Genomic DNA, 26,805 nt, shown 5'->3' on the forward strand with positions numbered 1-26,805 from the left:
ACTTTTTATGTATATTTTTTTAAAAAATACTTGTAAAAATGTTTTTGAGCCAATCAGGCTAGTCTGGCACCCAAATACATATCGGGCTCTGCATCGAGCTAAGGTAATGACTGGTTCGACCCTGCCCATGTATAACCCTAACAAGAGGCTATAGAGATGGCTGGAGAATGAAAATAACAAATGATATTTTTTTATTAACATAAAAAGTTAGGATTAATTTTATAAATGAAATAATTATACTGTATCATTTCATCTTTAACCCTCAATTTGGGAGGACAAAAAATAGTAAATTATGGATGGCAAAGGAGGGCTTCAGAGGCCCTTTCTTGCCATCTCATATTTCTTTAAAAAAAACTCACAAATAATAATTTATATCTTTTAATCATTTCACTTTATTTTATTTTATTTTATTTTTTTAAAAAAAATTCTCCCAAACGTAGTATTAGTGACTGCTTTCTTTTTTGGCCAACATTGAGTGACAGCTTTCAGTGCTCCAAAGGAGAAGAAAAATAAGGCGCACACAACGCACGGCAATGGGAACACTGGAGCAAAATAAAATAAAGAAAGAGAATGAATTAGGAACTGCCTTATATACTCCCTCCATTTAAAATATAAATTATTTTTATTCAAATTTTATTTTCAATAAAATCATTATTTATCTTCAAATTAATCATATCTTTTAATATTTATTTTTATTTAATAGAGTATTTAATCTTAAAATAAATATAAAATAATTTATTTAATAGAGACACTTTGAAAAGCAATGAATGCACTTGAAAGATTAAAAATACTTTATATTTTTAAATGAAGGGAGTACTTAATATAAATCTACCAAATTAAAATAAAATTAATAGATCTTTATCTATTAATATCTATTAGTAATATAAATAAAAAATTATTATAAAATAAATAATCTTAAAAAACCTACATCTATTAATTTAATTGAAAATAAGTACTTAGATATAAGTATATATATTTTTCCAAATAAAACAGTTATATTTAAAAAAAGTAAATAGTATTATTATTTTAAAATCCAACGGCCTTACCCCTCTGTTTTTTTAAAACTAACCTGCCTCATAAATATTATCCCTGGGGAGATAAAAAGAAAACTGATCACAACATCTTAAAATAAGATAGGATTCTTTTTTTTTTTTTTTAACGGGTGTCCTCATGTAAAAAGGATTCCTTTGAGGCACAAGAACAATAAATTTTAATTTTTTTTTTTACCAGAAACAAGAACATTAAATTAGACCTTGATAATGAGATAAGATATTACTTTCTCCATTAAAAAAATATAAGACATTTTTAATTGAATGTTACCCATTAATAAAATAATTACTAATCTTTAAACTAATCATATCTTTTTATATTTATCTATATTTAATAAAGTGTTTCACCTTAAAAAATATAAAGTAATCTATGTAATAGGGATACTTTTAAAAAAAGGTAATGATTATGCATTAAAAGATTTAAAATGTCTTATATTTTTTAATGAAGAGAGTATCTATTATTTAAAAGTAAAATCATGATATGAGCTAAACAAAAAATATTAATTAAATAATTAATTTTAATTATCTTAAAATTTAGGGAAAACATAACAATAGATACATGTATTTTAATTGCATTTTATTTTCGGTCTTTATGGTTTTATTGCATTATTTTCAATCCCATTAATTTGATCAAACTACAACATTAGTTCTTATAATTTTAAAAATACACGTAAAGACCATGAGATGGTATTGCCAAGGGTAATTTTATTATAACTCCGCTAACCTCTTTGCTGATATGGTAAAAATATACTGATAACATAAAAATAGATTAATTAGGTATGTTTAAAAGTAAAAGGTAAATGAGAAAATTTTTTCTTATGTGTAGAATGTGGGAGACAGGTAAGATTGTGCATGTCAAATTATGATCCTTTAGATAGATTAACAAAGTTAAATACTTTCTTCATACTTATATATAAAAAGTTTTTTTATAATTTTTTTGTCTCTAAATATAAAAGGTTATTAGTATATTTTTAATGAATGGATTATTTTACCCTTATTAAATTAAAAAGAGAAAAAGATAAATATACTCATTAATTTATTTTAAAAAAAGAGATTCATTTTTTATTTACAGTAATTAAGAACAAAATTAGAATATTGCTATGCTTTTAATTAGATAACTAACTTTTATTAATTTGTATAATTTAATTAAAAACATCTTATATATAAAAATGGAGGGAGTACATGTTAGCAAAATTATCTCCATTGATGCTGGATTATGATCCTTGTATGCTTTTTTAAAATTATAGCATCTAAAATTGAAGAATGATCAAATTAAAGGGCAACAAAATAAAATTATAGAACTAAAAAGAAAACGTAATCAAAATTCAGGAACCTATTATTATATTTTCCCTAAAATTTAAGCCATTCAGTTCTGAATTAGAATTTATGCCGGCCGGATTATAAATGCGCCTCACCTCTTCTCGGTCTTCTTTCCCTGCGACTGTGGCTTCCCTGAAACCTCAGTTGTAGCATCTCGCGTTGGGCTTGCCTGATTGCACCTATGGGGACACACCTCTTTCTTGTAACCATAGTAGCCACACTGGAAGCAAACAAGTTCCAAGCCTTCGTATTCAACAGAGAGAACTTCATTCCGACTGATAAACCTCCGTTTAAGCTTTCTCCGCAAATCGACTTCCACTGTCACTCGAGCAAATCTTCCCCTTTCAGCTCTGGACTTGTCTCCCTGACCTTGAACCGGAGTGTTCATATCCACCCTCAGTGACGTCCCAATCTTGTTCCCCAATCTCCATAGGAAGAGTCTGTTGTTATATTTTTTGGGCAAATTCGGGCCTCTTACCCAGACAATCATTTTCAGAGGAATGTCGTTAGCATCGGGAATGAAATTTGGGATCCACCGCCGCTGCACCAGATAATGTCTCATGAGGAACCAGGGACCCTCCATGAGTACCTTGTCACGGTAACTATCTTGCTCAAATCTAACGACATAATAGTAATTTGGAATATCAGAAAACTTGAACTCCGTATCATACCAAAGTTGGGTGAGGTTGTGCCTCACTTTCCTGTATCTCAGCGTCTTCTTCCCCGGCAAAGTTAGCACCAGAGCTTTTTTCCAGGGCCGGCACATCTCTCTGTACTCTTCATCTGTAAAATGTAGAACCGGACAAAAGTCCGACTCCTCAGACGCCTCGCCAGGAGCCTCCTCTTCGTCATCTAGTCTTTGATCATCGTCATCTTCCATTTCATCATCCGCAGAATCAAAACCTAGGAGAAGCAGAGCGTCCTTGTAAGATGTGAGAATCGTTGCATTAACAGAATCAAGATCGTTACTGACCGCATTTACACACAGGTCCTCCGTTTCCCTTGTGATCATCTCCTCAGACTCAATTTTTTTTTTTTTTTACTCCGTTCAAGCTGGTCGCTGGGCCGATTTCCAATTCGGAGCAATCGCCATGTATAGTAATATTATTTTTAAAAAAACTTAATTTAATCTTCGCTCCTAAAAATTTTCATTTCCCCTTGATAATCCATTTAATATTTTTCTTTCCATTGGCAGCTTTAAATTTTTAACATCGAAAAATGATGTATTCTTTTTTACTGTAGTTTCCTTTACAAATATAACTGAACTTATTTAGACTTCCTTGACCATATTTTCAAAAGTGGTTTTCCTACCAATAATTTTATTCTTTATATTAAAATAGATGTTTTATGAAGATGATTATATATTGTAAATGTTACAATAATTTTGTATTTTTTTATTGTACTCCTTCGGTTTTAATTTTAATAGAAATTATTAATATATTGATTTATTAAACATAAAATATCTTTTAAAAATAAGTATAGTTTCGTGATTTCATCCTTGGACTAATTTTTTTTTTTCAAATTTCTTTTCTTTTCTTTTTAAAGGCGCTGGTTTTTTGCCATAATTCTTGGCAAGTTCTTGGTTGCCATTTTTGTTGATGTTGTAATAAATAAAGATTCGGGGATTACTTTTTACTTTTAAATTTTTTTTATTAGAATTTCATTTTGTTCAATTTTATCTCAGGCATGAAATGAACTCTATGTTGGCTTATATAATTCATTTATTTTTATGCAATATCCAAAAAAAATGTAGTATATAATTACTAGGCAAAAGCATTTACCTGGTCAAATTAATATCAAATTGCCTAATGAATTGAAATCATCATTAATCAAACTCAAGTCATAAATTCCAAAAGTACAAAATCATCATTCATTTCCATAGCTTGTCAAGATTCTTAGGAAACCCTTTTGTTTTTTTTTTCCCCCAACTATGAGTTCAGGACCTCTACTCCATACATTGGATCCGAGGATTTTTTTTTTTTTCTTTTTCTTTTTTGCCTATTCGCAATAGCCACCTTTTTTATTTTCATTGTGTTGTGTAATTTCTTAGACGTTTATAGTGCATTCCCAGGGAAGAAAAAGATGGATTTGGTTTCGGTGCTTATCCTACGCTCATTGCCAATACATTGCCACTTGGTAGTGTAATTTTTTTTTCTTTTTTAACCACAAGTCATTATAATAATAATAAATAAATATTATAAAATTATTATTTTAATATTTAATAAATGAATAAATATTAAGATGTTAAATTAAACTTGAATAGTTTAAATAAAAATTTTAGTTTGAATAGTTCATAACTATACTGAAAAAATAAGAAAAATGATCCAAAAAGTTTAGAATAAGGATTGAGTTTAGCAAAATAAACTAGTTTCTTTCACTATAACAAATCAATGTTTGAATTTTTGTTAAGAAAAGTGCCTATATTTAATACCCGATCATGCCTTGAATGATATTACCTTTTATAGATAAACAATTGTGCAAAATTAATAAAATAAAATAAAATAATTTTTAGTTACAATTCTAATTTTTTCAATATAGTTTTGAATTGTTCTGACCAAAATTTATGTATAAACTATTCAAGTCAAAATTTAATGAGTTAAACTATTTAGGTTCAATTTTAACATCTTAATATTTATTTTTATTAAATATTAAAATAAAAAGTTTATAATATTTATTTATTATTATAATGAATTTGTAGTTAAAAAAAGCAAAAAAAAAAATTAACACTGCCAAATGGTAGTGTTTTGGTGTTGAGCACCATAGGCAAGCACCGAAATTGAGTCTGAAAAAGATAGCTTGATTTAATGAATATTTGCGTATTTTCAAAATATTTGTTTTATATTTTTTGGGGTCTTATATAAATGAGAAATCTATATATATTCATAGGCTTGTCTACTAGCAGCTCTAACATAATTTGTCTTTCAAAATGGTTTTTTAGTTTTTCATAGCTTGATTTGCTTTTAATTGATATTAAATTACAAAAATAAAGGTGTTGTATTGTATATAAAGAAACTGTTATTTGTATATTATCATGAGTTTGAATTGTTTAAAAATTAAATCATCATATTTTTTAAATGTTTATATTAAAAATAAAGAAGAATATAAAATGATGAATAGAGTTTTTTAGTTATATATTGACTTAAAAAAATATTAATGCATATTTAAAAAATAAAAATATGAATAATCCAAATTAAAACTAAATATTTAAACGATTACACCACAAAAAATATGAAAAATACAAATGATCTACACTAAGTGCTTTTTTGGTTTTTTTAAAAAATAAAAAATTGTTTAAATAAATGTTTTGGATTTAAATATTTTTAAAATTATTCTAAAAAATAAATACATCTTAAAATTTTTTTTTAATTTTTAAAACACATTTTATTTCACTCTTGTAAATTACTTTTAACTATAACCAACTATTATTATAAATCATCACCATTAAACACTAGCAAGCCACGACCAACACTATCAGCTAATTTTTTGACTCTAAAATATTTTTAAATAAACATAATCAAACATATTTCATTTGTTTGTTTGAAAAATAATTTTAAAAATTAATTTATAAAATAATTTTTGAAACAAAAACTGAGAACAAAATTAAACAAGTCCTAGGCTGCTAACCAACTAATTGATCTATGTTGCAGAATTATCATTATAATATGGTCAAATCTTGTTTTACTCGGGGCAACACTTGTCCTCTTACGCATACCATTACTTCAATAATATCAATAAAGAATTACCAATGATTGAGGTCATGGTCATAGCATAGTGTTATATATTGTCCCAGACAAACATATAATCTAGTGGTGGAGATTGCCTGGTGCTCTCTTTGACGATGGAAACAGTAACAGATGGATCAAATCTGGAGACTCAACTTCTGTGTACTCAAAATCATCACGAGGATGCAGATGATGAGGAAACAACAGAGCAAGGACGAGGTTGTTTGTGTTGGTTTACACCAGCAGATGAAGCCGTGGAAGAAGCAAAGAGACAGATATGGCTGGCAGGGCCATTGATAGGAGTGAGTCTGCTTCAATATAGCTTGCAAGTTATAGCTATCATGTTCGTTGGCCATCTTGGAAATCTTCCTCTTTCTGGTGCTTCCTTGGCCTCCTCTTTCTCCAACGTCACTGGTTTCAGTGTCTTGGTATGTTAATTCCCTGTTTTATTACTTCAATTAATTTCTGTTACATGCATACATATATATATGACCTGCAATTACATTACTGGCTAACTCTGATGGACTAACACTGAAACTCGGGGGGGAATTCAAGTCTTAGGAGGTTATTATTATGAAATCTTAGTTATTTTATTCTTCTTATGCATTTGCTAACACATGCGCACACAAATTTTTATGTTTTATGCGATTAAAGCACATGGTCTGCGGGATCAATATATCTATATAATTACATAGGAAGTCACTGTATTCACAAGTCATAAATGGTATAGTTTATTGAGTACTTTAACTGAATAAATGGTAGCAAAAAACAGACAAAGAAAAGTCTCATGATGGATAGAATTTGGCTTAATATGTAAGTATGTTGAGTGACACATGCATAAACTTATTAAGTTTTTAAGTTAATTTAAGGTGTCTCCCCTCAACTTGTATGCCTACATATCCATTTAAATCATGGTGAAATTGATGGAGATGTTATATATAAGATACAAGTTCGATGGTTTAGATGAGAAAAAGTTACAAGAATTATTTGTGATAGGTAAATACCAAATAAATTTATGGGAAAGTTTATCAAATTGCTACATAACCAGTTATATATTATATAGTAGAGAATATTGGGTTATAAAAAAACAAGAAGTGTACAAAGTTAAAGTGACAGTGACAAAGATGAGTACACTAAATTGGATGTGTAAGCATGCAAGAAAAGATAATACTTGTAATGTGACATCTATTGAAAAAATGAGGCATCCAGGAAAAAGGTAAAAAATAGTCTTGAGTCCTATGAAAAAAGTAGAAAAAGACTAAAGACAACGTTTATTAAAGTTATTGAATGACATATTTTTGTTAACAATATATCCAAATATTTAATTATTGATAGAATACAATAACATTATATGCAATCCATATATAACTAACACATCTAGTAAAATAAGACTTGTGGAGTTATAGATGTGCATATATTGTTAATACACGTACAAATATAGAATTGATTAGAAGCTTTTACTTCGAATGTGTCCCAGTTAGGGATGGGAAGTGCATTGGAGACACTATGTGGGCAAGCTTATGGGGCCAAACAGTACAACATGCTAGGAATTCACACACAAAGAGCAATGCTTGTCCTTCTTTGCTTGTCCATTCCCTTGTCACTAATCTTGTACAACACCAGCAGCATCCTCACAACGCTCGGCCAACACCGGGACATTTCTGCGGAGGCCGGAACATTTAACCGGTGGATGATTCCTAGCGTGTTTGCCTACGGTCTGCTTCAGTGCCTAAACAGGTTTCTGCAGACTCAAAACAATGTGTTTCCAATGCTTATGAGTTCTGGAGCCACAACTGTTGTGCATGTTGGGTTTTGCTGGGTTTTTGTGTTTGGATGTGGACTAGGAGGCAAAGGAGCAGCATTGGCAATGTCAGTTTCATATTGGCTTAATGTGATTCTTTTGGTGGTTTATATCAATTTGGCTCCAAGTTGTTCAAAGACTTGGCGTGGCTTATCCAAACAGGCCTTCTTTAATCTTGTCAGTTTCATCAAGCTTGCAATTCCTTCAGCTATCATGATATGGTTGGTAAATTTCTCTTATTTCTTCTTCTTAATTCAGAGTCACTAAATATTACTGTCACTTGATGAATAGATTAATCAATTAATAACTATATAGAACTCAGATTTGATTTATGAATGGGATAAGCATGTTAAACATTTTGACAGTTTTGAGTATTGGTCATTCGAGATGGTTGTTCTGCTATCAGGTCTTCTGCCAAATCCGCAACTAGAGACATCCGTATTATCAATCAGGTAATTAATAATTTTACATACTTCTCACACTTATGTCCACCTGCCAATATTCATTTATAACCTGAAAGCATACATGTTCATAAAATAAAAGAGTATATTTTTTTGGTTTTTGAAAAATACAGGTTCCTTTAATAATATGAGCCTGATACCAATAAGATGTGGCATAAATGGTAGGTTATTTTGGTCCCTTAAACATGTTGCCAAGGTTTGATTCCTGGGTCATGTGTATGGAAAAACATCTATTCGAAGAAGTCAACCTCTTAAGTAAAACCGCAGTATCCCAAGGGATTAGTCTCAGACACCCGTGCAAGAGATACCTTCCCAATACATTTATTGGGCCAAGAAGCATCGAGAGAGGGAGAAGAGTCTAGTTGGACCTTGCAATAGCAAGATGTATAGAAGAAAGCACGACAACTTTAAAGCATCATGTGTATGAGCTTTTTTTTTTTTTTCACTTATGTATGTCTTTTTCAACCCAACTCTGTCCGATATAAAACTCCTCATAGTAAATTAAGTCAACACACTTGACCTCCAATCAAATATTGGGTCTCATCCATCCTTCCAGTCTTTTTCTTTCTTTGCATTACAGCTTATCAATCACCGATATTCAGAACCCGATTATAGCATAATGCAGTGATGATTTTAAGAATTAAATTAACAAAGAGTCCACGTTTCCCCCCCCCCCCCTTTTTTTGCAGTCTCAATACTTGCTGGTTGGTGTACATGATATCCGTTGGTCTTGGAGGAGCAATAAGGTCAGGGACACGCACACACACCCGCAATTAGTGAGTGAATGGTTTGTAATTAGTGAGTGGTAGTGATGAAATATGTATGCGTATGAATGAACAGCACAAGGGTGGCAAATGAACTTGGGAGTGGAAACCCAGAAAGTGCAGTACTGGCAGTAAGAGTGATGATGACGATGGTGATATGCGAGGGCATCACAGTGGCATTTTTAACCATTTTGGTAAGAAATGTTTGGGGAAAGCTTTACAGCAACCACCCTCAGGTCATCCATTACGTTGCCTCCATGATGCCTCTTCTTGCTCTCTCTGACTTCCTTGATGGTTTCCAATGCGTCCTTTCAGGTTCTTCTTTCTCAAATCAAATTATCCATTCATCATCATGATTTAGTCCTTAACTTGATTTAATTACAGCTAAACGGAATACATTGATCAGATGACTATAGTACAAATAATACACTACCCATTTGGATAAATCTCCCCTTACCGCTAAATTTAGAGTATTTGTTAAGAAGCCAAAGTGTAAGTAGATTTTGTTTGGTATAGGTGGAAGTTTCACATCAAACAAAATTAGCAGAAGAAAAGATATACATATAAAAAAAGACTCAATGTCCTAAGATGTGATGTCACATTCATTTATAACATATGTTTTATATTAAGTTTTTGATGAACCCCTTGCTAATAATGACTCATATATATATATATATATATATAGGAGCTGCAAGAGGGTGTGGGTGGCAAAATCTGTGTGTATTTATAAACCTTGGAGCTTACTATGTTGTGGGAATTCCTTCTGCTGTCCTATTTGCATTCTTCCTTCATATTGGAGGCATGGTTGGTCTCTTTCTTCCTTTATTTTTTTAACATTTGAATTTTTAATCATTCATATTCAACTTTTTTGTTCGATTGTTAGCCTTTAGCACACCAAACTAAACATTATTTATTTGCAGGGGCTATGGATGGGAATCATTTGTGGACTCACTGTTCAGGGGATTGCACTTGTTACTGTAAATGCATGTACTGATTGGACTCAAGAGGTAAACACTAAATAATATTGAACTCTACAAAATTCAAATATTATTTGAAATCATAATTAAAAATTACGATAAATATTATTCCAAATATAACAAAAGTTTGTCACTTTGTTGCTGCAATTTATTTATTCATTTTCAATCTCTTGCAGGCAAGGAAAGCAGAAGATTTAACTCAGAAATCTAGCATAGCTGTGGAGCCGTAGGACCTTTTAAAAAATGACAAAAACAAACCAAGAGAGAGAAGAAGAAAACATGATAGATACCTCTTCCCTTTGTTTTTTTTTTTAAACTATTTTTACATTAGGAATGTATATTAATTTGATTAAGTTCATATTACATTATTTGTTTCTTCATAGCGATCCAAGTTTTTCATACCATGCTTCAAATGACTAGCCACAATCCAATGCGTTGTACAAGTTGGCTATTAATCCAAAAGACATAATGTTCGGATAATGAAACCACAATATGTGACACGCAGGTGAAGGGACTGAAGTGGAATTTAACTGAAGTTATTGTTTCCAAACAATTGTATGCATTGTACAAAAGTTGTTTAAACAAAAGAGCCATTCTTTACATTGAAAACACCTAAGCGCACACAAAAAACATTGTTCAATTTATAGAAAATCTTGTATTTGAAGCTCAGTATGTGTTTAGTTTTTCATGGACTAAAAGTTTATTTGACAAAAATTAATTTAGTAAAAATTAATTGTTATAACAAAATTTATGTTTGAATATATTTTTTAAAAAATTAATTTGTTAAATTAAAAGTTGGTTGAATTTTATATATATATATATATATATGGAAATGTTTTTTTGAATGTACAATTATTAAAAAGGACATCAATTTATGATGATTTTTAATTTTTATTATATAAATGTAATATATTAAAAATGGCTAAACATGTGATAAAATTTTAAATAACATAAAATTTGATGTATCAAATAATAAGAATAAAGAATATAAAGTTTGATATGTTGGGAAAAAAATTATACAGTAAATAGCTTAACATACATTAATCTTAAAAATTAATATGATTACTATTTTCAAAGGAGCAATGTTGCCTTTAAACTACTTATTATAATAATGTTGTCTCTAAACTAATTAAATCAAAGTAATGTTTTCCCTGCCATTTAAACATCCAGTACTATAGCTAATAGGACTCATTTTTCATGAGATAAAGTACAATTTTGCTTTAAACTATTCTCAGAGGAACAATGTTGCCTTTACCATTTAAAAATTATAAATGTCCGTTAATTATAGCTAGCATGACCCACTTTTCATTATCTCTCTTTAGTTAACATTGAATCAGGCTAGGATTTTAACTAGAATATGGCATTCCAATTGTTGAATTGATTTTTGGATAACCACTATATAATTGTCTATATAGGCTTTTTTTTTTTAATGCATATGAGAGAGTATATTTGTTTATGATAGTCAAGTATGTAGGCTAACCCACTTAAGACGATAAAAAGCAACCTTTTTAGCTTAGAAATGTTGTTTATATGCTTTTTGTTGGATTAAAAGCTCCTCTTGTAATATTGTCAGTGTGAATTTATACTTCAACTTTTATCATCTTTGTCACCGAAAAAAATTAGTATAAAGATTGAGCTTTTTCTCAATATATAGTTCATGACTCATTGGAATGTTGATGGAGAATATCATGATACAAATAAATGCTTTCACGTAAATATTGAATGTTAGAAAGGATGTGAATAGATTAGTACTAGTTTTCTCTAATTAACAAATGTTTATAATTTTTAAATGACGCGGGCAATAGTGCTCGAATTTAATTAGTTTAGAGGGGATATTGTTCCTTTAATTAGGGACAAAATTGCATCTTAATTCATGAAAAATAGGTCCCACTAGCTACAGTTAATGGACATTCAAATAGCAGGGGTAGCATTGCTCTAATTTAATTAGTTTAGAGGGACAATATTATTACAATGGAACAACATTGCTCCTCTAAAAAATAATTTAGTGGTAAAATTATACCTTAACCCTTTATAATATACAATATAGTTTTTAATTGAATCACAAACTTTATTCATCTCTATACCAAAAATCACATTTGAAACTACACATAGAAATGCACGATAGGTACTGTCATTATAAGAGTTAATTATATTTTCATTTTTGAAAATGCATAAAATCATAATCAATTGAAAATTTTCTTCTAATAAAATTATATATGATTATTGTTGCACTTACTGAATGAATTTGTGGGCGCTTTAAATATTGACATTAAAGTATTAATATATCCCTCAACTTTTTAAATATGTGCAACGCACCCACAAGTCAAGGGTGGTGAAATGTTGCCCTTCATGTATTAAAAATGAAGCAATGTTGTCCCCTTTACTATTTATTAATTTGACCATTAGTTTATTAAAAAAATTACAGAGGATGACCAAGAAAATTAAAAAAATCCAAAAATTACAGAAAAAGAACTTAGAAGAAAATTAATATAGATCAATTATCCTAAATTTCAAATAAAATTCGATAGACTCTGTCCGCAGCCGCATGTGGAGACTGGGTTGGGTGGAACTGTTTTGTTTGCGATATTGATACCTTACTCCTGTATACAACATGCTGAAAATTCATTTTATATCAATTCACGATTCAATCTCATGCACAAAAACACCCACAAGACGAAAATTCATTTGATATCAATTCATCCAATCTCTTTTTTTTTGGCAGAATTTACGCCAATGTAATATTCAAGGTTCTATGTCTAAATCTTCTATATAGCATTGTAAGAGGCTGATAATGTTACAAAAGAATCGCCATCACGGCAGCATTTTGCTGGGCAGCATCCAAAATTGTTGCAGTAAGTATTAAAAATTAAAACCTTTGCCTATACGTTGGATAATGAGAGGCTCTTGCCTTCACCTTGTAAAAAATATCATTGGAAGGACAAGAAAAGAAGAATGTATTCACCTTGGTTCTATCAAAATTGTGGAGGAAATAATGAACCTATTCCCTCCCGATGTTGTCCAGTGCTTTGTATCAGAAATGCTCTTACATTTCTACAGATGATAAATGGCTCAGCCAGTATCACAGCCATAGAAGTAGCTACATGCATGTCAAATACTGTTTTGCCCCTGATGTTTACTCAATGCTGAAATACAGAAAAGCATCAACTTGATCACCCAACTGTAGAGTGAGAGCCTATAAAGCAGGCTCAAAATTGTTAAAGCTTGAACCATTTCCCAGCTGATCCAGTGCAAGAATTTAATATGCTTCCCTTAACCATGGAGCAATCATTTACATGATTTTTTTCCTTTAAACCTTGTAGACAAGGAGGATTCTTTTGTCTCCTACTTCACCAAGCATTTGTAACCATAAACCGTTGAAGTTCTTGTGAAAACTCTGCTGAAACCAATCCATAATTTCTGTATAAAATTCCCTAGGATTCTCCTCCCATACTATTCTTAACATAGCAGAGCCATCAACCAACCTACTCTTTAACTTGCTCAAGAGATTTACCACCCTTTTCTGACAAAATGCTTCCCTCTTCAAAATGCTTTCAGGCGGGGCCGCCATATATCTTCATACAGATTTTAAACATGGACAGACCTGACCGACAAGCAAAGTGTAGGCAAACACTTGCATCCTAAGATCATTATTACTAATTGGCAACTGACACTTTGGAAGCTTCCAACAGAAACGCCCAAAGGTTGGATTGACCCAACATTTCACTTGGTCAGTCCGGATATCATAGAAAGGCCTGGGATCCATTAGGGGTGCAGAGAATTCACATGAAGACTTGGCATGCTCAACAAGCCAAGCTGGCTCCACACATGTTACTCCATGCATGTATGGTCTCTTTGCATATAATAATTCATTATAAACCAAGAACTCAGGGGCTGCAATAGAAACTGATGACCAACGATGAAGGAAAACACTATCTTCATGCATGCATGCTTGATACCTAATAGCAGGAACCCTTGTGCTGCAATCCGAGGTCCCAGAAGACCCTTTGATACGTTTGGCAACCCTGTCTACCCAACCAGCACAGATTGCTTCACAGATGATCCGTTCCTCATCCAGCAAAAGAGGATATTTTTCACAAGATACCTGCCAGGCATGTTCTGTGTCCTCCAAGGTTCCATGAATCCATGAGTACTCATGTTCAAAACCACAAACAGCACTCTGATAGAAGACAAGTTTAAGTAGCTGTTGCCTGAGCTTGGACATCTCCTCCATGGTTTTGAGGTGCAATGCATTTTCATCACAAAATTCTATAGGCTTCTGTGAATATTCAAAACAGTGCAAAGCATAAGCTATTGTCAGGGCATCGCTAGACATAACATGGAATTTTTCACGAGAAACTTTCGCATTTTCTTTTAGTTTCTTTCTCCTTAATTGTTCTTCCTTGCCAGTGACTTCCTCACTGTCCACCGTGCTAGATTTCTTGTGCATCTTTGAGTCTCCTTTACCATCATTTTCTTCAAAGTGCATTGTGAAAGGATTTGATAGGCTCAATGCTGCAGCAGCTGCAACTGCATATGCCAAAAGTAGTTCTGGTCGTTTGCATTTATACTTGCTCCTTGTCAATCTAATAACAGTAAGGAGCATTTTGGAGTGACGAGGAGTCAAGGGATAAAGTGCCATGACTTTCCCCAACGATGTGAGTTCATGCTTGTCAACATCAAGTGCTTCAAGAGCAATTAAGCAATTCTGTGCTTCATCCAGTGCAGCATCACTAGGAGGAGTAGGAAATGGAAACTTTCTAACCTGGATAAGAAGTAACAAATCCCAAAAAAAAAAAAAATCACACAAAAGGATCTCAAATTAAGATACATAAAACATAGTTGACAGCAAAACGAATGCATCGCATATACATTTGTTAATTCCTTGAATCAAATACGATCTTATTTTTAATTTATGTACTGGAGACCCTTTACATGAAAAACATTTAATCTTTCATTCAGTCCTATATATGGAATCAAGTTATTGCGATGGTAATGGAAAAGGACATAAAAATCAAGAATTATTCTCATCACACTCAAGAATCTTGATGATGATCATCTCAACCCAATTTTAATTACCAAGGACCATTTCAGTTGATTGCAACTAAATAGGTGCTACAAACAAGACCAAATCATACATTATCCAATATATATGTGTGCATTATTGGTGATACAGAAACATACAACAAATGATAGCACCCAATATAGACAAGCAGATGGACTTGAACAAACTTATAGAGAGAAGAAAGCACATCTTAAACTTACCTCCTTATCCTTAAAAAGCATAGATTTTAACAAAAGAACCACACCATGAATAGGTACTTTAGAAACTTCAGCAAGAGAGAAGTCAGGGAGTATATTGTTAAAGACTGCAGAAGAATAAAGACGGTAACAATGGCCAGGTCCAGTTCTTCCAGCTCTTCCAGCACGCTGAGCAGCAGATGCCTTGCTTATCCATTGCACTTCATATGTTTCCATGCCATTAAAGGAGTTGTAATTCTTCACTTTTTCCCTTCCAGTATCCACCACATACTTTATCCCTGGGATTATTAAAGAGGTTTCAGCAACATTTGTGGAAACTACAACAAGACGCTCTCCCCTGTTGATTTCTTCAAAGATGCGAAGTTGAGCAGCTGCAGGAAGCATAGCATAAAGTGGTAAAACAAAAAGTGAAACTGGAGAATCCTCTCTAGCCCTCTTCTCCTTGTAAATTTTTGATTGATCTAAAGCCCCTTCCTTTTTCACGAAAAGAGTCTGCTCCCCACCAGAATGGGAGCTTGATGGTGCTTTACCTGACAATGCTTCAAAGGCTGCCTTTAATGGAGCAAGGTTCCCTTGCTCTCCTAAGACATTCACAAAATCATCATTTTTCTCTGAATGTTCAAAATTATCATCTACATCAAATTCCAAATCACTCTCAGTTTCCAAATTAGATGAAAAATCTGATTTATCCCCACATGCATCTTGCTCATCTTCATCATAAGCACTAAACCTATCAGTTTGTTGGGTGGCTGAACTCCCTTGGATCTCATATACTTCATTTATCTCCTTGTTATCTATTCCCTCAGCAGAATTTGTTCCAGGTACTGCAGTGCCATGATTTTCTACAGATGCATTCAAGATCAACTCCCTTGAAGCATTGCGTAGCTTCCTGCACAAGTACTCTACTTCCCTTTGCCCAGTGACAAAGACAAGTATACCACCAGGTGGAAGTCTCTTGTGAATTGCCAAGACATTTTTATATGCTTGCCCAATATAATCAACAATCTCTGTCTTCTTTGAAAAGTGTAATGTTACAGGAAATTGTCTTGTAGGAATTTCTATAACAGGGGGTGGTGTAAGGAATAACCTTTTAGAAGTAAAGTCTTCAACTCTCAAAGTGGAACTCATCAGCACAAGCTTTAACGGAAAAATCATATCATTAGGATCTATGCTTTCTCCTGAAAGCATCCTCTTTTGCTGTTCCATGTATTCCTACAATGTAGCAAGATCATCATATATAGAGCAAGAAGATAGAAGAGCAACCACAAGCATTCATTTGTAAGCATTTGTAAAGGAAGAATTATCATATCCACCTTTTGTCGACACCCAATAACACCTGACAGCATCCCAATCAAAATATATGTGTTCAAGCTCCTCTCATGAACCTCGTCAAGCACTATGACAGAGTAACGCCTCAACAAAAGATCATTCTATGGCAGAAAATTTTTTCCATTACACTACATATGATTAAGTTGCATCATAGCATGATAAAATCATAATGCATCATGGATCACCATCACAACAATGATAAGCAGACCAACAACAACCAATGAAGTCACCAAAGAACCTGTCCAGGCCATGAGATATGCTTAGATGGGTTTTTTGCCAATAAAAAAATATTTCGTTTACATGCAGTGTAAATCAACCAAAGACAAAAAAGATAGTAGTAATTAATAGTAACCATGGCAAGTGGTAACTTTAACAACCACCATAATATGCCAATATGAATCATGAGAAGTTAAAACCTATGAATGATAAAGGTCTCCATTCTAAAGTGCCATGACACACTTCATGATGATAATATGATCATGCTCACATAGTGATACTATCAAGTCATTTCTTCACTTGGGAGGATGTATTATGAAGTTTCCCAATGCCAAGAAGTATTAACTAACACCTAATGACTCTCAAAATTAATAAATGTTTCTATGAACTTACCATCACATTTTCCCCAAAAACTGTGAAGGTATTATAATTTCACAGGACAATAGTGAATCATAAGTAGTATATAAAACTAAAGCAAATAAGTTGCTGACAAAATTACTTCACAGCATGCATATCAAATATAGTAATGAAAAAAATTGAGCATACAGAAGGAATTATTAGGTAAAATAGAACCTGAACTTCCTGCAGTAAAATTCCATCAGTCATAAACTTGACAGAACAATTATCACTGATTTTCTTGTCATATCTAACTTGAAAGCCAACCTCCTTTCCGAGATGAAGACCAAGCTCATATGCCACACGCTTTGATGTTGCAAGAACAGCAACTCGGCGTGGTTGAGTAACACCAATAATACCACTGTGAACTCTGGACTTGCTTGAACCATAACCAGCTTCATAAAGAAACTGACATCATAAAAGAAAACCAAAAATACAACATATTGTGATTATGATGTTCTCCCAAAGATTAAGTTTCAAATCCTAGAAGATATCACCATCATATAACATCAAAAGGTACTCACTTGAGGAACTTGAGTTGTTTTACCACATCCAGTTTCTCCGCATATGATAACACAAGAATGATATCTTATGGCTTCCATAATCTCTTGCTCCATCATGACTATTGGGAGATCCTTTCTTTTGTCTTGAACCTCAACTGGTCTATGTACATGCACAACAGTAGGGGTAGTTGCAGCAGAGGAATCACTAAGGTTGCTCAGTTCACTGAGATTGGTTCTAGAGACCTCACATGTCATGTCCTATCCCATGTCCCAAATACACCATTAAATTAACTTGCAGATAGTCAAGCAGGCCATTTCCCTTATATGGGAAACACTTAAACTAAATTGTAAACTTATTGGTGTACTTTTGTGCAAAGTCATACCCACATAAAAAGATCAGTATCAGTGGATAATTAATGCATATATGTGATAATTTCTTCCAACAAACAATAATTCAACTGCCTATGCTGATAGATAATGCAGTTTATGAATGGATCAATGTGCAATACAATAGATATTATTAAGATAGCCATCTATTCACCCAAATGCTCTATCTACACACATCAACAATGAGCATACATCATACCTTGAACTCCGCTCTTATACTCCCATCAACAAGTTTGGCTCTATCAGGACAATGAGTTATATTATCGAGCAATAGTGAAGTAGCTTTCTCATTAACGGAGACATCACCAAGAGACACAGCAAGAGGTCCATTATTTTTGACATGTTTATCACCAAAAGCAGGTTCCTGAGAGGACCCCAAAGGAGCACAAGGTTCACATAAGAGTTCTCTGTCAAATCCAGCTGGTTGGATTTTATCATTTTCTTCAGTTTCCAGTGGCATACGAATTTCTTCTGTCTCATGTTCAATTCTTTGTGGAACATCCAGAAAACTGGACAGATCATGGCTAAGCACAGCCTCCAACCCTTCTTTCAATAAGTGCACAGCTCTCCTTCGTCTCTCTAGCACAGTTTCAGTCTACATAGCACAATAATATTAAGTATATAATGAGCCCAAATACTTTTTGCCCATATTTTCACCGTTTTGGGAATAAAATCATCATTGTTATCATACCAACCTGATTCACATTCCGTGCAGACTGCAAAAGAGAATACGCATACTCTGGAATCTTGAATTTGCTGCAATAAATAAGAAGGTTCCGGAGTGTATCATTAAGTCAAAGGCATAAAAGACAACATCCTTCTTTTTTTCCCCTCCAACAAATTGTAATTCTGCTTCTTTCAAGTAAAATCTCATCATTTATTAAAAAAAAAAAATAAAAACAAAAAAAAGGCTAACATACTTTAATGTCTCAATGCTTCTCTTCAGTAGCAGTTCTTTCTCCTTCTCATCCTTCAAAAGTGAAGCAAACCAAGTTACATCCAAAGCAGAAGAGAAAAAATAGCGTTTCAATTTTTTTTTTTAATACACAAACCTCTAACTTCTTCAGCTTCCTTTTCTGAGATTTGCTCAACTTTTGTTTCTTGCTTGAATTGATTTCTACACATACCTATATACAAGAAATTTTCAAGGAAAAAAAAATCCGCTTTTACCTAGGATAAAAATATGAAGCAAAATGCATACATAATCCTGTCATTATCAATACCTGATTCATGCCTTTCCTTTTCTTCCCTGTCTTAGCCAGCAATAATAATGCATTACTATCATCATTGCCAGCTCCCAAACTGCCAAAATATAAGAGAGTTAAAAGGTTTAACCTAAAAAAAGGTTAATTCTTGACAGTGCACTGATTTTGCCTGGTCTCTTTTATGATAGAAAAAATAATTTACAAGAGAGAAGAGAATAGCAATACATAAAATGAGGATAAGCCCCCTCAAATCAAAGGGGAGAAAACAATAGGAGAATTTCACCCACCTTGGAGATCCATTCCGAGAATTGAACTCAATATTGCCTACGATATTTTCAGCAAGAACTTTCATCATGCTCTAGCTGGAAAATACAAGCCAGTTTTGGGATACTACTCTGCTCACAGCTGCAGACAGGAAAACTGAACCTTACGACTGAAGCTGCAACTTGAAAGTTAACTATGATCAAGGTTCTTAATCAATGAGGTACAACTAAATAACTGAAGAGGCAGAGAAGCACAAATCCAAGGTCACTACTGGTTGCTCTATTTTAGTGTGACAAAGATTGGGAGAACACTCACTGGTTGGTGCAGTCAATGGACACTCAGCTGAGAAGGGTTTAGAATCAAATGACTACAAGAGGACGTAATGTTTTAAAAACAGGATCAAACGTTGAACTAGAAAGGTCAGCAAGTAACGGTTCCCATGGTTCAATTAGTTAGATTGATAGTTGAACCAAGGGTGTAATAATTAAATAATAAATAATATTAAATGCATATCATATATATGAGAAATAAAACATTAATTTGTCAAAAAAACCACACAATATGTCAACTTAACAATACAGTAGCACCACAAATCTACAATATGCTTAATTGTCAATAGAATAACACCACAATATATAAAATTGTCAATAAAATAACACCAAATCACCACAAGTACACAACATTACAAGTTATCATTTTAAGTTATAAAACCTGTACATTTGTACCCTTTGCTGATGTTGATGTCAATCATTCTCATCTAAATTTTTTTCCCCCAGCATCCTTCCTTTCATATATTAAGGATTTAATTAATCAACAAGTTTGGAAGTTATAGAAATCGCCGATCTGATTTATTATTATAAGCCCATTCACAAGAGGATAGTACATACAGTGCCCAGGTACGGTATGTATCATGCACAAAGAGTTCTACTTCGAGTTGAAGAGGGTTTGCAGAGATTCTGATTCTCAAAGGTTAATTTATATATAATACATGGATTCAAATTCAATAACGCTTTTTTTCCATTGATCCATTCACTTAGGTACAGAGCACAACATACTTTGCAATCTGAACATACTTTTGAATGGGTAGAAGCTAGGCACAGGGGCAAAGAGATTTCAATGGGTAGAATCTAATCAGAGAATTTCAATGGTAGGAGTTAATCACAGAGGCAAAGAGATTTCAATGGGTAGAATTTAATGTTGATCTTTTTTTTTTGGTTCATTTTGTTGCATTATTTTTAAATTATTATAAGACAAAAACAAAGCCCAAAAATTTTAAAAAATCTGGTCTTTAAGAATATAGGATACAACACTCTTACACTCTATTTGGCTCAAGGGGAGGGACCTTGTTTGGTTTAGGAGGGGAGGGGAGGGAAATAATTACATACAGACAACTATGCCCTTACCTTATTAAAATTATTTTTTCCTTACTTTTTTTAAATATTAAATAAAATATACCTGTGTGTTTTAAAAAGATAAGGATAAAATAGAATGTGAGAGCTAAATTATAATCATAATATATAAATAAAATGATAATTATACCGTTAATATATTAATAATCAATTAGAAGCTGTAAGACTAGAAAGCAGACATACTTTATTAAGATAGTCCATTATCACACCTAGATAATATGGCCTCACATGATTAATGCAAATAAATAGGAACCATCTGAACTCCAATTGAAAACTTTGATTTTCTTGAAATTTGATGCCATTATAGCTTACAAAGACGGCAAGAAGAGAAATTGAAAAGAAAGAACATGAAAAATCCATAATGACGATTATTAGAGCTAGACCATACGCAAACAAATAACATCGTGGAGAAACCAAAAGAAAAACTGCTATTAGAAAATAACAAGATCCTATATCTCATATGACTCAACTGAAATTGTCGGAAATAAGAGAACCCGTTAGCCAAACTTGATGCCAATGCTATATAAGGTAAGTTAGATATATAATGTAAGAAAAAGAAAAATGAGTTTTAGTCATCCTATATGTTGCCTAGCAGAAACAATAACTTTAAACAGTTAAAAGGCAAATGCAAGTTTCTTCCTTGTCGATCATTATCCTTAATAGCTTGAACATCAATTGAATACAGAATAGTTCATCTCGTTTGTACCTACAATAATTTGCGTTAAGCATTAAGGATATGTTTCAGCAAGAACAGAGAACACGAGCACCGATATATATATATATCTCCAAACATCATTTGAGCGAAAAACGCATAATAGATATAAAGCAGAACATCTAAGCAAACTGGGGGAAAGTGAACATGAATCTTTGATCAGAAATCCATGCAACGGAGCAATACAAACGACAACAATCAAAAAAGGAAATCATACAACTATTCAACGCAACAACAGTAGAGGGGAATACAGAAGAGAGGGTCTCGCCACCAAAAAAAACAGAGCAGAGGGGGGCGACACGAAACCTGAAGGAAAACGGCGACTGAGACGGCGACAGCGACATGGGTTGCGACGGCAAGGGACACTGCTGCAGGCCACGGATAGGACTGGCGCGAGAGCAACGGTAGGGCCCGAGGAGGAAGAAGATGAAGTGATTGGGCTGTACTGCTTTGCTGGAAAAAAATATAAAATATTTTTAATTCGTCTTTTAATAAAATAATTATTTATTTTTATATTTATTTTTATTTAATAATATATTTTATTATAAAATAAATATAAAATAATTTATTTAATAGGAATACTTAAAAAATAATAATTATATTTTAAAAAAATTAAAAATATTTTATATTTTTTAATATTTAATCTCTCCAATAATGTTTAATTTTTAATGAAAGGATTATTAAGAAGGAAAACTTTTGAATTATCAAAAAATAAGGTGGACAAATTAATCTCCATACAGTAAAATTATTGAATAGTGCTGAAAAAACAAAAAACGTATTGATAGTAGTAAAAATATAATTAATGAAAAAAATTATATTTTGCTTGAGATTTTGTGTTGTAAAAACTATATGCCCATATCATTGAATTGATAAGATAAAAATAAAATCAAAGAGGAACTCCTAATTTAATCATTTACAATATGTAGGAGTTGCAATTCTCTAAAATCTTGCGACCAAAAGTACTAGAATATAATTCTATTACAATGACCATGAAATTGCTTCAATTTTTTTAAATTTATTTTGTGGACCTTACTATTTTTATTTTTTTTTGTCTACATGGGACAAGGGAGGTCTTTTTAATTTGGAAAAAAAAAGATAATTTAGTCTTTTCTTATTTTAAATACATATATTTATTAAAATTTAATTAGGATTTTATTTTCATACCAAACACATTTTTAAAATATAATTCTATTTTAATTTTGATTTTAATTCCATAAAAAACTCTTCTATCATACCAACAAAGCTCAGTTGATTTAAATATTCTAAATTGTAAAACTTATTATTAGGTTTTATATATATTCTAATTCCCTAGTTTGAGTTGGCCAAAAAAAAAATAGAATTTTTTAGTTAGAGGGGAGAGGAGGGATCCTTATTTAGATATTGAAAAGTCCCACCCCTTCAAAATGGGTATAGAGTGCATATGAACTAGGTCAAACCAAGTTTCACCCTATCCCAATGCTTAATCTTATGCACCTATTCGGACGTTTGCTCGCCTGAAGGTTCTGGTTGAGTTGGCCTAATGCTCAAAATTTGTTTTAAAAATAATTTCAAAACTTAAAATAAATTTATTAACTAATAAAAATATAATTATAATTATTTAAAATGGATTTTTTTTGTAAAAATAATATTAGGATTGAAAGTAATAAGTTTTAAAATTGTATGTAATTAACCATTATTCATTATTTTTACACAATATAAAGTAAAAAAATCAATTTTAAATATTTAAAAAGATTAGAAAAATTAAAATAATAAAAAATAAACATGAAAACAATATAATACAAAAAAAATTTAGTAAAATAATACTATAAAATAAGAAAAATTTCAAAAAATATATATTTCCTCTATTAAAAAATATAAAGCATTTTTAATCAAATATCACCCATAATAAAATGGTTATTTGTCTTCAAACTAATCATTTCTTTTTATATTTATCCCTATTTAATAAGATATTTTATTTTAAAATAAATATAAAATAATTTATTTAATAAGGACACTCTTAAAAAAAAGATAATGATTATACATCAAAAGACTACAAATATTTTCTACTTTTGAACACCTTATCTCTCAAAAAATATTTTATATTTTTTAACTGAGGGAGTAAAAATATTTTTAAGTCAGGCAAGATAAAGCTATCTCCAAACTCGACTCTGCTAATCCAATTGGCTTGGACAAGATCGAGTTGAGCCTGCAAATCCTTACTTGCTAATTACTAATGGTATAGTATCTATATATTTTCCTAGTATAAATTGACAACTTTTTAAAGATTTTTATGCCAAAAAAAACTACATACCTATTATTGATAGTTCAGTAAATATAATATTTTTTTATTATATTTAAAACTTATTTGCCAGTCATGAAATTATTGGATATTTCAAATATTTTAAAAGGAAATTTTATTTTAATTAATAATATTAATTATCATTTAAATCTATTTATTTTGTAATTTTTAATTTAAATTCCATTATTATTTAAAACCTTTTTTAATTGTATTAATTAGTGATAATTGACCAATATTCATGAGTTTTTTTGGCTGCAAATCACATAATAGGAGTGACCATATCAAGAGTTTGGGCATTCTCTTCTCCTTCTCTCCTTGTGTTTCTCCTAATTTATTTTGTTATTTTTGCTATTATGTTATCTTATTTGTTTTACAGAAGGGTTTCACTTAATTTTAAAAAATTCTGATAATTGTGTCGAAATTATTCTTAAAAATAGTGTCTTTGCATATAATTTGAAACATATTTTCTACATGACATGCGAAACCAAAAGCAAATAGCAAAAGATATTAAGAAATGGGAAAATGATAATAAAAGGCCATTGAAATATGATATTTGAGTGGCACGAAATGTAAAAATTATTTGCTAATCCCAAAAAGACTTACTCCTTCGATCCCGTACAAGATGTCTTTAATCAAATGTTGCATAGTAATAAAGATTTATTATTTAATTAAACTCATATTAAAAATATAATATTTTTTTAATTTATTTTTAATAATATTATAATTAATATAGTAAAAAAAATATATAATTAATAATTTATTTTATTTTTTAAAATAAAAATAAAATTATTTAATTAATCAAAAATATCATAGTCATTCTTTATATTTAGAGATAAAATAAATTTTTAAAAAATATTTTATATATAGGATCGAACAGAGGATGTAACATTATAATTTTTTTGTAAAATGACATATTTACCCATTTCGACGTTGCATGGAATCTCCTCCCCAGATTAGACAAAACAAAATGCAGAGAGAGGGTGCCGCCATTGTTCTCAATAAGATCGGAGCCGTCAAGGCGTCAAATGAGTAGCTTATTCTGAAAATGGATCCCGTCTTCCTTTCTTGCTTTTCTTCTTGGCTCCATGGTTACAGTGGTGGTTGGACTTGTCTTCTATGACCTTCGCTTTCACGCTGCGATTTCCCATACTGATTTCGAACTTCAAAGCATGGAATCACCCCCACCTAATTTCCAGATCAAATAGGCTTTTTAGGTTTCGTGTGGAGTAGATGGGGTTGGAGCTGCCGCCGATAGGTCCTCTAGCGGAGAGATGAGAAGGGAGGGAAGGAGGGAGAGAAAATGCAAGGTCAAATATGCTATATAGAATTATTAAAAAAATAATTTACTCCCAAAAGAAGAGATGGAGGACAAGTCCTCCAGCATTGGAGGCTGTGTTAATGGAAGTTGTGGATTTGTTGACAGATTTGGACCACGTGAAGCTTTTATGGGTTGCAATACGTTTGTTCTCTTCACTGGTCTGTTTGATTCATTAATGCATTATGCATGGGTGTCTTGGGTTTTGTTATGTGTGTTTTTCGAATGCAGGATTCCGCATAAATGGTGGTGCCAGAAACAAGCAGCAACACTGCGAGGAATAGAGCCTCGGTGTAATTCACCAGTCGGAGCTGCATTTTGGAAGGGAAGACTATTGGTGCTGGCGATCTTTTCTTTCGGGGGAAAAATATCTTTTAGGGGATAAAATAATCTTTTTATATTAAAATTGATTAACAAACAATTCCCTAAAAAATCAAAAATAATTATCACATTTTACTGTATTTAATTGTCATTTGAGTATTTTAAAGGTATTTTTCTGCCATTCTCTCATAATATGATTTTTCTAAAAAATATTTAAAACCTATTTTCTCATGAAATCAAATCTTATATTTTAAAAGGAAATAATAGCTTGATATTATTATTATTTGATAAAATAGCTTGATATTATTTTAAAAGACTAAAGAAAAATTACATACAGATTCCACACAATAAAATTAATTATTGTGGGGTCCATGAACAATTGACATAGGCCATTGACGACACATCAATAGCCTTATATTAGTTATCAATGAACCTTGTAATAATTAATTTTATTATGTAATACTTCAATGTAATTCTCTCAAAAACAAACGTCACAATCTCAAATTAAAATTTTTTATTTAAAAAACACTTTTAAGTTTTGATTTTGAAGTATGGACTTAAAAACTAGAAATATCAAATGAGTATTGAAAATAAAAAATAAAAATAATGTTCTTGTAAAATCTTCTTTATCTAATCACAATTGACTAACAAATCCATGGTAATCCAAGGACTAATCCAACATAGATTACTGAGTTTGTAATTTTGCAACAATGAGATTCCAAGTTTTCATAATTTAAAATAAGTCAAAATCATTTATTAAACTTATAATCAATGAAAAATGATATTTAAGAAGTATAAAATACCTCAAAAGAGTGGAATGATTCAAAAATAGTTGAAAACCTTCATTATTCTAAAAATAGAGCAATGGATCGTGGCTTGTCACTCTCTGTACCACATGACACAGTGTGTTGCACGATATCAGACAACACAATCGCTATCATTTGATAGCAGTTTTTGACAACTTTTGGTATATCTCATTTCTTCATCTGACGTCTAAATGAGATGATTAAAGTATCTACAAAAAGCTTTTTTCATAAATTAGTTAATAGCATGAGTTTTACTTTCAAATTAAGTCACACAAAAAAGTTGGACACCTAAACACATTTTCACAACTTTT

General features: G+C 31.5%; 3 protein-coding genes across 4 annotated transcripts; 1 reads left to right on the forward strand and 2 right to left on the reverse strand.

Moving 5' to 3' along the window:
* Positions 1–2,277: 2,277 nt before the first annotated feature.
* On the reverse strand, positions 2,278–3,521 carry LOC129321420 (uncharacterized). The gene is made up of 2 exons (XM_054967182.1): positions 3,343–3,521; positions 2,278–3,272 (listed from the first exon to the last, which is right to left on the reverse strand). The coding sequence occupies exon 2, from the start codon at positions 3,247–3,249 to the stop codon at positions 2,461–2,463; it is 789 nt and encodes a 262-aa protein (XP_054823157.1). The 5' UTR covers positions 3,250–3,272; positions 3,343–3,521; the 3' UTR covers positions 2,278–2,460.
* Positions 3,522–6,171: 2,650 nt separating this feature from the next.
* LOC129321447 (protein DETOXIFICATION 16-like) lies at positions 6,172–10,579 on the forward strand. 2 transcript variants are annotated; one of them, XM_054967210.1, is made up of 8 exons: positions 6,172–6,519; positions 7,569–8,113; positions 8,258–8,344; positions 9,043–9,099; positions 9,194–9,432; positions 9,803–9,921; positions 10,038–10,124; positions 10,271–10,579. In XM_054967210.1, the coding sequence occupies exons 1-8, from the start codon at positions 6,208–6,210 to the stop codon at positions 10,322–10,324; spliced, it is 1,500 nt and encodes a 499-aa protein (XP_054823185.1). In that variant the 5' UTR covers positions 6,172–6,207; the 3' UTR covers positions 10,325–10,579. The 2 variants fall into 2 exon arrangements, with proteins under 2 accessions (XP_054823185.1, XP_054823186.1); XM_054967211.1 differs by lacking the exon at positions 9,043–9,099.
* A 2,178-nt stretch (positions 10,580–12,757) lies between these two features.
* Positions 12,758–22,206, reverse strand: LOC129321446 (ATP-dependent RNA helicase DEAH13-like). Its single transcript, XM_054967209.1, is given in 12 exon segments — positions 12,758–14,856; positions 15,357–16,565; positions 16,667–16,783; positions 17,472–17,702; positions 17,819–18,055; positions 18,384–18,779; positions 18,880–18,940; positions 19,105–19,154; positions 19,237–19,311; positions 19,408–19,486; positions 19,677–19,828; positions 22,081–22,206. Coding segments are annotated over 11 exon segments (3,978 nt in total). The 5' UTR covers positions 19,745–19,828; positions 22,081–22,206; the 3' UTR covers positions 12,758–13,401.
* Positions 22,207–26,805: the final 4,599 nt, after the last annotated feature.

The sequence above is a fragment of the Prosopis cineraria genome, unplaced genomic scaffold (assembly GCF_029017545.1).
Source record: "Prosopis cineraria cultivar Desert tree isolate PC_DT_omini unplaced genomic scaffold, ASM2901754v1 PC10, whole genome shotgun sequence".
In the NCBI taxonomy this organism is placed as follows: Eukaryota; Viridiplantae; Streptophyta; class Magnoliopsida; order Fabales; family Fabaceae; genus Prosopis; species Prosopis cineraria.